The sequence below is a fragment of the Telopea speciosissima genome, chromosome 4, assembly GCF_018873765.1.
Source record: "Telopea speciosissima isolate NSW1024214 ecotype Mountain lineage chromosome 4, Tspe_v1, whole genome shotgun sequence".
In the NCBI taxonomy this organism is placed as follows: Eukaryota; Viridiplantae; Streptophyta; class Magnoliopsida; order Proteales; family Proteaceae; genus Telopea; species Telopea speciosissima.
Genome location: NC_057919.1, coordinates 45,872,523 through 45,885,360, shown reverse-complemented (window position 1 = coordinate 45,885,360; position 12,838 = coordinate 45,872,523). Strand labels below are relative to the sequence as shown.

The following is a 12,838-nucleotide window of genomic DNA, read 5'->3' as shown; positions in this document are numbered from 1 at the left end:
ATTGTGCTTATGGGCACCAATGTTACTTGGGGACTTTTCCCACCTTTTGATTCTTTTGGGGCGGTGTGCCTGTTATAAATATTTTCTGTAATAACTTATTATACTTTTAAGTAGTTATGTCATGGTCAGCTGATGTCAGTACTAACTATTACATTATCACCCAGATAGCTGAACATACTGTAACTGCTTATGTAAATATTGCTTTCGCTCTTTATAACTCTGACAATGATTTGAATATTTATTCTTTTTTGCTCAAATGTACATATTTGGGTGGCCCTTGGGTGGTGACTATGCGCTAGGACACTGTGTCGTTGATCCTGATAGGTATTGGGGTGACGTGGGTCATCCTAATCACCCTCTTGACTGTGTTTATGGCATAAGCTTGGGTTAGGGGCGTGACAATGGCACTTTCCATGGACAAGGAACACACAAAAACGTACAAGCATCAAGAAGACTTTTCTACTCCAACGCATCCAGATTGGCTCCGTCAGAGTGGGGGGCTTTATGTTATACCCTATAATAGCCACCCAATAATAGCAGGACACATGGCATCAACAAAGATGTCCCGGATCAACTAGGGAAATCATACCTGCACGAGATCCATCCCGAGCAACCGAGGACCGCTCGAGATAGCATAAAACAGTTGGCTCATCTATTGGGTCAATAAGTTAGACCAAGATAAGCTACAAATGCCCTGTCACATCATCACCCACTAAGCGTGATTATTCAACAAAGGCCTTGGCACATCATCAATCACACTCTTGAAACTCCTACTGTTTCATCGGTTTATTAAAAGAGACCTAACTTAGGCATCGAAGAGCCCTACGTCGGTACCCCACTGGCACTCATCTCCCTTGTTTGTTTGCTCCTCTATACAGGCTTTACCTCTGGGAGAACTCACCGGAGGTTTCTTGATGCAAGACTTGTCATTGATAAACAAGATTTATAAGAACAAAAAATATTACTTTGTGAGGCTGATTTCACAGATAGCATCAACCAAGATCTCAAAAGTAACAAGAGTAATAATCTCAAAAAATAAGATCCGATTTGGGGAGCAAGGCAACAGGTGATACGTATCTAATTACAATGCAGTGAAAGCATCCCATTCATGTATTGCTTTCTGGTTTTCCTGTACTTCTCAAGCAGTATCATAAAGTTCTCACATGCATCATCGTATGCTATATCCCTGCAGAATTTACATTTAACCTGTGTAAATGCAACCTCAGCTTCCTCTCTATGTCCAGTACATAAAAGAAGGAAATCTTTGTATTTACTTGAAGATCGACTCCAGTCTAGTTCTTTCACTATTACTCCATCCTGACAAAGGTGTTGCATCCATCCCATCTGTCGAAACGGATCTTCATTCTTCTGAACACCTGCTTCAATTGTTTTAAACACTTCAGAGAACTTGGACTCTTTGTCAATTGTATCAATTACATAACTGAAAGTTGTTCTATGGTTCAGCTCAGGGGTGTGAAACCACCATTTTCTTGTGGTATTTGATGGCAGAGAAAATGCAGTAACCATGCAAGCTTTTCTAAAGGTAGGATCCCGTTCTCCTAGTAGTCTGATTGCAATGTGCAACAGATTTACAGACACGACATTAAGAACATCCAAAGATACACCATCGATCGTTGTTGGGGTAGTTTGCTGGTTCTGGTTCCAGCAATGAAGCGCAACATGAGCAAATCCCTCCCACCTGTGGACAGTACACCATACAAGAACATTAGAGATAATATAAGGTTCCCATATAATTACATAAATTTTACAGTACATCAAAAAAGGATGTCAAGTTTATGGGATTAGATTACTGTATTTTGTACTTCATTTTTTTTTATCCTAGTTAATATAATACTTCACGAAAAACATTCTGCATCCACAGTAGTTTAATTGTACAAACATGCCTGGGAGAAAGTTTTCTCTGGACACTAGGGCTAAAATCTCATGTCCATGGCAAGTAACAAACCCACATGACATACATAGGAATGAAGAAGCACCATCATTACATGTATTATGGTTTCTAATTTACTTCACAGCAATGTTCCAAACAGCTAGAATATATTCCACTGAAAAGCAGAAGTAAACGCAATCACAAACATTTAGACCAAAGGTAAGTTTCTCAAAACTAGAGCATCATGAAAATGTGCATACAAGTATCAAGTAAACTTATATCCCTTGGCAAAACTGTTAAGATTAAATTATGTGTCGCAGGGGGTTTCTTTATTATATTTTTCATTCAGGGACTTATGTGTAGATACACAAGTCATGGACCTAATTGTAATTTACAGAATTACATTATTCTAAATACACTCTTAGCAGCAGATTAGGGTCCTCCCTAATCGTTCTGCTCTCTTCTCCCCTCTATTTTTCTCTCTTCTTTCTTTCTTTCTTCCTTTCTTCCTTTCTTCTCCTGTTTTTCCCTAAAATCTGTTAATATTATTCTGATTCTGTTACATGGTATCAGAGGAATATTAATCAGTGTTCTCTCTTCTTTTTACCTATCGATTTTGATTTGAGAGTCTTCAGTACAAGACGTATGGTGGATGCTGCAACAATTGCTTCTAGTATCAGTGATGTGGTTCCCTTGTTACTAAAAATAATTAAAAAAAAAAAAAAAAAGCATGGGATCGATTTGTAGCTGTGACGATCTAGTAGTGTGTGTCCTGATCGATGTGGCTGATCTCGTGTATGTGGTCTGATCTATGATGGTGTAGTCGTGTACACCAGATCTGGTGTGTGATTTGATACCGTGATCAAGTGTCTATGCTTGTGGCTCTGAAGACTAACTGTGTGTTGGATCTGGTTGGTAATTGTGATTCATGCAAGCTACGTATTACCAGCTTCATTCTCCTGCAATACAGTCTGTTCATCTGAAATTTTTTATGCTAATCTGAATCGTTAGAAAATCCTTATGGTAGTAGGTTTTTCAAAAGGGCATCTTTCCATTGTTGGAATCAACCCATACTTTGCAGACTTGTTAATGTTTTTTTTTTTTTTTTTTTTGAACTGGAACAGGAGAATCTGTATTGTTCAGTACAGTTTGGACTGCTCTCATGTTACAAAAGTTCTCTATAAGGGCACAAGGGTACAAAGCGTAAAATAACTCTTCTAGACAAGCAGAACAGCATTGATAAAACCATCATTCTCTGGGTTATTTGTAACTTGAGCGTATTTTCCCCACACAACTTTCCCAGCTGGAGTAACCAGACCAAGTTCACTAACATTCACCTCAATGACAGTTCCCCTGGTGAAAACACCCAAAGTGTACATCTGACCATTGGGATTTATCCTCACTCCTATTATCTCTAGGTTAAATGTGCACTTCAGCTCAGGGTGTGTAACATGGGCTTTGGTAAACCGCAAGCCTGTCGGGCGAATGAATCGCTCGTACTTTGGAGGCTTCCTTGTAAAACTAGGCCCCACGAATGTGGCCTTGGTTACCATCCTCTTCCATTGCTTTGTTTTACGTTTACCAGTCCTGACAACCCTAAACATCTCATCTTCAGCCACAGGTCTCACCTTAGGTAGTGGAACATCCCATTTACCGGCTTTCTCTTTCCTCTTTTGCTTAATAGTGTTGCTAAGGACCTTTGCCCTTGTTGTTGTTTCACGATCCAGAAGATAAGCAGGAACAGCTCCTTCATGAACCTCATCATCCACCTTACGCCTACTTGATGATTCTTCATGCATAGCCAGCGTTTTCTTCATTAAAGCCTTCTTGGCATACCGTTTCTTTGCAAACATCTTACCCTTGATACCCAAGGCCTTCTAAGCAATAGAAGATTGCTTGTGAACTTCACGAGCTTCCTTCTTTCTCTTTCGCTCGAAGTGATCATGGCGATAGCCATGTCGCTTGCGGTGAAGGTCGATATAATCTCCTTGCGGCATGGTGACCGAGAGGGAGAAATTTTCTGCAGAGAAAAAAGAAAAACCCTTGCTTCGTAGGTTTAGGTTTTTTGCTTTGAAATAGAAGGAATTAGGAAAGAAGTGGAGCTCTCGAGAGTCTCGTGCAGACTTGTTAATGTATGACTAGAATACTAGTCCCAAATAACCCACAAAACCAAAATAGTAACCAAGGACAGAATTATAAGGTTAGGGTTTCAACCAAACCAGCTGTGACAATGTAACCAAACTTGGATTGATTGGTGCTTGTATGGAAGAGAAGCACTGCTGAAAGTTTCAATTGATTCTGATGGTTAAGTAGGAAGATATGGCAGGAACACAAAAGCAGAAGTAAAAGCAATCACATGCATTTAGACCAAAGGTTAGTTTCTCAAAACTAGAGCATCATGAAAATGTGCATACAAGTATACCCATTGGCAAAACTGTTAAGATTAAATTATGTGTCGCAGGGGGTTTCTTTATTATATTTTTCATTCAGGGACTTATGTGTAGATACACAAGTCATGGACCTTATTGTAATTTACAGAATTACATTATTCTAAATACACTCTTAGCAGCAGATTAGGGTGTTCTCCTCCCTAATCATTCTGCTCTCTTCTCCCCTCTATTTTTCTCTCTTCTTTCTTTCTTTCTTCCTTTTCTTCTCCTGTTTTCCCCTAAAATCTGTTAATATTATTCTGATTCTGTTACATGGTATCAGAGGAATATTAATCAGTGTTCTCTCTTCTTTTTACCTATCGATTTTGATTTGAGAGTCTTCAGTGCAAGACGTATGGTGGATGCTGCAACAATTGCTTCTAGCATCAGTGATGTGGTTCCCTTGTTACTAGAAATAATAATAAAAACATGGGATCGACTTGTAGCTGTGACGATCTAGTACAGTGTGTGGCCTGATCGATGTGGCTGATCTCGTGTATGTGTTCTGATCTATGATGTAGTCGTGTACACCAGATCTGGTGTGTGATTTGATACCGTGATCAGGTGCCTATGCTTGTGGCTCTGAAGACTAACTGTGTGTTGGATCTGGTTGGTAATTGTGATTCATGCAAGCTACGCATTACCAGCTTCATTCTCCTGCAATACAGTCTGTTCATCTGAAATTTTTTCTGCTAATCTGAATCGTTAGAAAATCCTTATGGTAGTAGGTTTTTCAAAAGGGCATCTTTCCATTGTTGGAATCAGCCCATACTTTGCAGACTTGTTAATGTATGACTAGAATACTAGTCCCAAATAACCCACAAAACCAAAATAGTAACAAAGGACAGAATTATAAGGTTAGGGTTTCAACCAAACCAGCTGTGAGAATGTAACCAAACTTGGACTGATTGGTGCTTGTATGGAAGAGAAGCACTGCTGAAAGTTTCAATTGATTCTGATGGTTGAGTTGGAAGATATGGCACGAACACAAAAGTAGGAGATAAAATTCTGCAGACCAAACCAGCCACCAGTTGGGCTCAAGTTTGGATTGAGTGTATGGCCTATTGTGGGAAGGCTTTGCTGCAAGTTTGGTGAGGTTCTGATGGATAGCTGTGAAGTTATGATGGTGGAATGAAAATAGTAACTAATGGAAATAGAAACTGAATGAAATTTGAAATTACTAAAGGCCTTTATAACTCAGCCTTCTAAATATACAAAGATAACCAAATTAGAAACCACCTAATATAAACTGAAAAACAGAAACTAAACTATGGCAGCATAAGGATAGAATCTTCCTCCACTTGATGGGCCCACAAGATCTTCTAAAAATCAATCCCAAACACGGAAAATTTTGGTTTTGACACTGTTCACGTGAACAGTGTCTTAGTTTTCAACTTGGGTCTTCTAGAAGGATTTCCATCAAGACAATATGGGATGTGACACTGTTCACATGAACAGTAATTCCTGACTGTTGTCTTCTTCACACTTCGATCTACATCAACCCTCCCCCTCTTAAAAAAAATTCGACATCGAATTTTGAGAAGAGTAGGGGCTGATCTTCGTGTTGTGCACATCTGTCTTCAGCCCGTAGCAGAACTCAGGTAGTTCTTTGAAGATATGAATGTAGTCTACACAATGTGGAGTTCGTTCTTCAGTGTACTTTGGTGGAATAACAAATTCCACATGTTCAACTTCAACATCCTCAGACATATCCATGGGATCATCCATATATGTGTCGTCAACCATTTCTGATTCAGACTTGGACTCTTCCTACAAAGGTGCTACATCTGATTCCTTACTAGCTCTCAAGAACTCCGTGTGAGATACTACTAGTAATGGCTTTGCAACATGCTTCCCATTACTCGTGATTGCACTTGTATGCTGTGGAAGATGTTTACTTTCCTCCTTTGCTGGTGGCTTCTCAAGAATAGGCTTCAATAGTTGTTGACGCTTGGCTTGGGCAACCTTCAATTTTAGTTTCATGGCTGGCACGTTGAGTGGATTAAGTACCAATGGTTTTCCCATGAAATCAAAGAAACATTGGTTCTTGTTAGCTCCCACCAGCATATTATTGTCATACATCCTTGGTCGTCGAAGTAAGACATCAGTCAATACCATGGGTATGATGTCGCACCAAACATCTTCTTCATATTCTCCCAATTTCAGTGGTACCGAACATCGTTGATTTACCTCCAAAGTGTTGTTGAGGAGGAAAACTTTATCAGATTGTGGATAAGCCTTTATTTTCAACTTTCCTGTTGTGACAAAGGCTTGAGATACAACATTTACACAGCTTCCACTATCCATGATCACCTGTGATGTCAAAGGTCCACTAGTCATTAAAGTATAAAAACTACAATGTCGGCACCAATCATCATCTTTTGCTTCTGTAACCAAAATTTTATTCACCACATTGACTTCATAGATCTCTTCAGTTTCATCATCCAAGAGGTCATCATCATTGTCACCATCAAGGGCTGCATTGACTGCCCAATCATCATCGAACTGAGGCTCACAAATCTGTACATAGGGGTCAACTTCTATACCTACAATGACAGAATTTAGCATCTTCATGGCTGGCCACGGTAGGCTCTGATACCAAATAATGTAAGACTAGAATACTAGTCCTAATAACCCACAAAACCAAAATAGTAACAAAGGACAAAATTAGAAGGTTAGGGTTTCACCCAAACCAGCCATGAGAATGTAACCAAACTTGGATTGATTGGTGATTGTATGGAAGAGCAGCACTGCTGAAAGTTTCAATTGATTCTGATGGTTGAGTTGGAAGATATGGCTGCAACACAAAATTAGAAGCTAAAATTCTGCAGGCCAAACCAGCCACCAGTTGGGGCTCAAGTTTGGATTGAGTGTAGGGCCTATTAAGGGAGACTTTGCTGCAAGTTTGGTGAGGTCCTGATGGATAGGTGTGAAGTTATGATGGTGGAATGAAAATCATAATTAATGGGCAGAGAAACTGAATGAAATTAGAAACCACTAAAGGCTTTATAACTCTGCCTTCTAAACATGCAAAGATAACCAAATTAGAAACTAATATAAATTACAAACTACCTAATATAAACTGAAAATAGAAACTGAACTATGGCAACATTAGGATAGAATATTCCTCCACTTGATGGGCCCCCAAGATCTTCTAAAAGTCAATCCCAAACAAGGCAAATTTTGACTTTGACACCGCTCACATGAACAGTAATGTCAACAGTGTTTTAGTCTTCAAGTTGGGTCTTCTAGAAGGATTTCCATCAAGGCAATATGGGCTGTGACCTGTTCACGTGAACAGTAATTCTTGACTGTTCTCTTCTTCACGCTTCAATCTACATCACTTGTTCTACTAACAAGATAGGTCAATTGACCTTAAATTCAGACCCATCAAATCTGTTTTGATGCCGTAATTTAAAATTCATTATACAAGTAGGACTATTCAAAAAGACTACTTTCTTTTTTCAGAATCAATCCATACTTTGCAGGATTGCTCTTCCAGTTCAATTTCAGAGTCATCACACCTTGTTTGGTACCAGATCTGTTACTTTCTTGCGATATGGTTATGGTGTCTTCCTACGATTTGGCACTGGTTCTGCTATATGATTCTGGTTTGGTTCTGATTTGATATTTGGATGAAGTTGTTCAAGCTGATGGGATCAGCATTACATTTCTCCACTAGCTTCCACCCACAAACTGACAGGCAGACAGAGAGGATCAACAACTTGTTGAAGATGTAACTTAGGCTCCAAAGGGGTGCTACTAGCTGATCTACGACCAAAATGACATGTTGGGCTTTCATTATTCTAACTTTTATTGAGCCAACAATCCAACAAACAATGGCCCTACTACAACACAAAGAAAGGGGCCTTTGGCCCGCCAATTAGTGTAAGTAAAGCGCTAACGTCCATCAGTGAACGCATGCCGTCTCCTGGAGATGCGTAAAGGCTTATTGGTTGAAACTTGTTATGGGTTTACTGTTTACATAATGCTATTCTGACCATTCTGCTTTTGTTCGTCACCAGGATTCCAAGGTGATAGTGTATGTTGTATATGTTAGTGACATTATCATCCGTGGTACCGATTTAGTAGGTACTGCTAAACATGCCAAAGCATATCTGTAGCAGCACTTTCAGATGAAGGATTTGGGAGCTCTCAGATATATTCTGGGAATGGAATTTTTTTTTTGGATGAATCTGGGAATGGAATTTGTTCAAAGCATTTCGGGTGTTGGCTTATCTCAGAGGAAATATGTATTATATCTTCTTGCTGAGATTGGCATGTTAGGCTAGTCCAAGTAGGTTCAGCATCTTGAGATATCTAAAGGGTAATCAAGGGAAAGGTCTTATTTATAAGCCTCATAATCACATTGATATTTTTGGTTATTCTGATGATGACTGGTTGGAGCTAAAGGTGATAGGAGGCCTACAATTGTTTAATGTACTTCCATTGGGAGTAATATAGTCACTTGGTTACCATTAAAATATATATATATATATATATATATATGTGTTGGCAGAATCGTGGGTTAGAAAGAGAGAAGGAGACAAAATAATAGCTTAGAATGTTATATCATCATTGATAGGTAAGCCCCTCTATTTATAATAGAGGGGAAATTACAAAGAGACTAAACTAGGCGATGTGGGACTAAAATCCACATAGCCGACATAAACTTAATAATATAAGAAGAATAAAACTACTCCAAAAAAACTAGAATACCCCCACGGTATTCTAGAGTACATATTCCAACACTCCTCCTCAAGCTGGATTATACAAATAAGTAAAGAAAGAAGATCTAGCTTGAACTAAAGAAAAAAAGAACTCCTAATAATGCTAACACTCCCCCTCAAGTTGGCACATACAAGGTACTATTGCCCAACTTGAACAAAATGGGAAATAACTAAGTTGCGGTAGAATCTAGCTTAACATATGAATGCAGCTCCCAAATAAACCTTCAAGAACTTGAAAAAATAGATCTTCAAAACTTAGGCAGACTTGATCAGCAAACAGGGACTGGAATGTCTTCCAAAAAAAGCAGCTTTCACCAATCTTCTAGTGCTGTCCAGTGATGAATCTCTGAATGATAATCTTGAAGATAAGTAACTAGGATAGCGAGCAAATGAATCAAGCAGCAGAAAAGATCAAGCAGTAGAAAAAATCAACCCAACTGTAGAACCTCATATAGGCAGGCAATAACCAAACATCTTCAATACTTTAATACTTCAATCTCCCCCTTACAGCAAACTCAACCCAATAACAAAGTAGATGGCAATGGCAATGGTGGAAACTCTGATCTTCTATGTTTTGCACCAAGTATTCCTGCAAGTTCTGCTTCTACAATGTCTGCAGGTGTACTATACATAATCCCCCCCTCACGTGTAGTACACGTGGATATAACAGAGATGATGTAAAAGACAGGGCAAAAACTTAATATTCCAGAATTTTCCAAGAGGTGCTAAGTGTAATGGAAAAGGAAGAAATGGCAAATTAGTATCGTCCAAAGTGGTTATGGGTATATGCCAAAGGTATGTTTTGGGAGGTGGTGAAGTGAAAAGAACAACGGGATAATGAACCATGGACAAAAACAATGCAACAAAGTAATCTTCAACCTTATTCAATCGATCAAACTAAGTCCAAAACACCAATCTCCAATGATCAGATCTGAATTATAAAAAAACAGGTCTGATTTTAGAAGGAGAAGGCACTATTCTTCAAAAACTTGATCGATCTTTACACAAGGAAGAACAAGTGTGCAAAACTCCAATTTATAAACTCCCACATGCTAAATAGAATTGACGAAGATATTTGGACAGCAATGGATGTAAGAAGCTTCAACAAAAAACTTGGATTAGATCTGAATTTGTGAACAATGCTAGGATCAAGCTCACAAAGTAAGCCGGATATGAACCAGAAAAGCTTCACATAACTGAATAGGTTCGTAGTTGCAACCAATAACCTTGGAACACACTGTTGTAATCCCAAATAAGCTGATCTCCAGGGTAGTAGATTCGAGTCTTCAATAATGAAAGAAATTCGATCTCCAATAGTAGGATACTCAGTCTTAATAACAAGGCAGCAGTAGTCCTCATAAAGGTAACAGTAACATGTCAACCAGTCATGCTTACAGAAGTCAATCAATAAAACCAGCAATATATGTAGTAAAGCTCAATAAAACCAGCAAATATAGATTAAATAACCCAACAGATCCATAAGTAGCTGAAGCAGCCAGCCACATAAGAACAAGGAAAATAGGTTGATAATTGGAAAAATCGAGCCATAAGAATGAACCTGAATTTTTTCCAAAAATAACTGATGAATGATGCTGAAATATGGCTTGAATACTCCTTTGATATGTATAAAACTCTCCTCAAAATATGAGCTTGATAGGAAAACCCTAACCCTAAAATCGATTGTTGTCAGGGTTTTAGAAAACCCTGAAATTGAGATCGATTTAGGGAAAGGGGGTTGTAATTGCTGATGTAGACATGTAATAGATGCTGACCAAGGCTGCTAGAATGGAACCTCCAAGGTGAACAATCAATCTCCAGTAAGAGTGAGACCTAATCTTCAAAGGGGAGAGACTCTAAAAAATCGCAGAAGTAGAGCAGAGCAGTATTACAGCACTACACCAGCATAAAGGACCTTCTTCAAGCCTTGAACTGATGAAGGAGAGTTCTCTTTAGAACCACCTCCAAAGCACTCGAACAACAGCAAACATCCCTAGCCCAAATCGATTTTTATCAGGGTTTTGGAAAACCCTAAAAGGAAGAGATCGATTGGGGTAGGGGTCTTCAAAAAACTTGGATAGGTGCAATATTGAGGTCGATTGGTCCTTGAAGTGGGAGTAATCAGCCCTCCAAAAATTAGCAAAAACTGAAACCTGAAAGTCAGAGTTTTTGGCAGGCAACCAAATTAGTAGGTTAAGGAATTTTTGCTGTAGAAACAAATCCAGCCATCAGAAAGGGTCCAAACTTAGGTCGAGTAGGGCTTGTAGTAGTAGGGAATCACCCCCAAAAAATCAACTGCATCTGAAAAAGGAAACCCTAAAATTGATTGGCGTCAAGGTTTTGAAAAACCCTGACAAGTTGAGATCGATTTGGGTATGGGGGCTGGAAAAGTTAATAAAAGATGGAGAGAGAAAAAAGGGAAGGAAGACAATGGAATAGGGTAGAAGGGTGCTGGAAAAGGGTGCACAGGAGGCTCCAACAATGGAGGATCAGTCTTCATTAGGTAGAAATCAGATCTCCAAAAAATTCTGGACAGCTCCAATATCGCAGGTATGGCTCCAGTAGATTTCGAACAGAATTTTTTAATAAAAGAAGGTAAAAAGGGAAGGGGGCAGCAACTAAATCATTGGTATGCTGTATTTACCTCATTAGTGCTGCCCCTTTACAAGGTTGAGAAGAAGAAAAACAGAAGAAGGAGAAGCCGAGAAAGGGAGAAGAAGGGAGAAGTCGATTGAAGAGATGGATTAGGGTTTTCTTTCTCTTTTTCTAACCTAGATCAGACTAGCTCTAATACCATGTTGGCAGAATCGTGGGTTAGAAAGAGAGAAGGAGACAAAATAATAGCTTAGAATGTCATATCATCATTGATAAGTAAGCCCCTCTATTTATAATAGAGGGGAAATTACAAAGAGACTAAACTAGGCGATGTGGGACTAAAACCCACATAGCCGATATAAACTTAATTATATAAGAAGAATAAAACTACTCCAAAAAGACCAGAATACCCCCACGGTATTCTGGAGTACATATTCCAACAATATATAGTAACTTAATTCAATAGCTAGCTCTAGTGTAGAAGCTGAGTACAAAGTTATGGCTCTTATTGCAGCTGAGTTCATTTAGCTGAAATCCCTTATCTAGGAGCTTGAATTTTCAGTTAATAGACCTATTGATATGTTCTATGACAATCAACCAGCTATTTATATTGCTAGTATTCTAGTTTTCCACGAGTGGACCAACCTATAGAGGTTGATTGTCATTTCGTTCAAGATGTTGGAAACTTGGAATGTGGCAGTTGCTCTCTACTCCTTTTGTTAATTCTGCAAATCAGCCTGGTGATATGTTTACCCTTTTTTATTTTTAGGGGGGGGGGGGGAATAAAGGTTAGCAAAAGGTTATATCAAATGGGAAAGAAAATAGAGGATTAACGTCCAGGCATACCCGGATTGACCAATACAAATACACATTTAATTTGAATTTACCCCTTCGGCATGGCCATCAGCAGAGGAAACAAATCAAACAAAAGAAAGAACCACATGGAAATAGACAAGAGGCCATTAGCAGAACTGATACCGTGGTCTGTCTTGGGCATCCCAACTAATGTCAAGGTGCAAAAGTTCGGGGACTCCTATATAGAAGAACTTCGAGAAAAAAATGCTTCTTTTGCAAGCATTTCCACCACCATCTGTATGATATCCATGTACACAGCACCAGAGCATTAGAATCACTTTCTATCCACAATCTACGATATCATTTATCCTTTGCTATTTTACGATCATAAAAAGAGTAGA

At 38.9% G+C, this 12,838-nt stretch overlaps 1 protein-coding gene and 1 pseudogene across 2 annotated transcripts in view; both read right to left on the bottom strand.

Annotated features, from left to right (window-relative positions):
- Positions 1 to 946: 946 nt before the first annotated feature.
- LOC122658806 overlaps positions 947 to 12,838 on the bottom strand; it is a 33,090-nt gene continuing 21,198 nt past the window's right edge. For both annotated transcript variants that reach the window (XM_043853927.1, XM_043853928.1), the window contains one exon: positions 947 to 1,699. In XM_043853927.1, the coding sequence (XP_043709862.1) occupies positions 1,078 to 1,699 (622 nt within the window). In that variant the 3' untranslated portion in view covers positions 947 to 1,077. The remainder of the gene's footprint in view (positions 1,700 to 12,838) is intronic.
- On the bottom strand, positions 3,001 to 3,995 carry LOC122658807 (annotated as a pseudogene).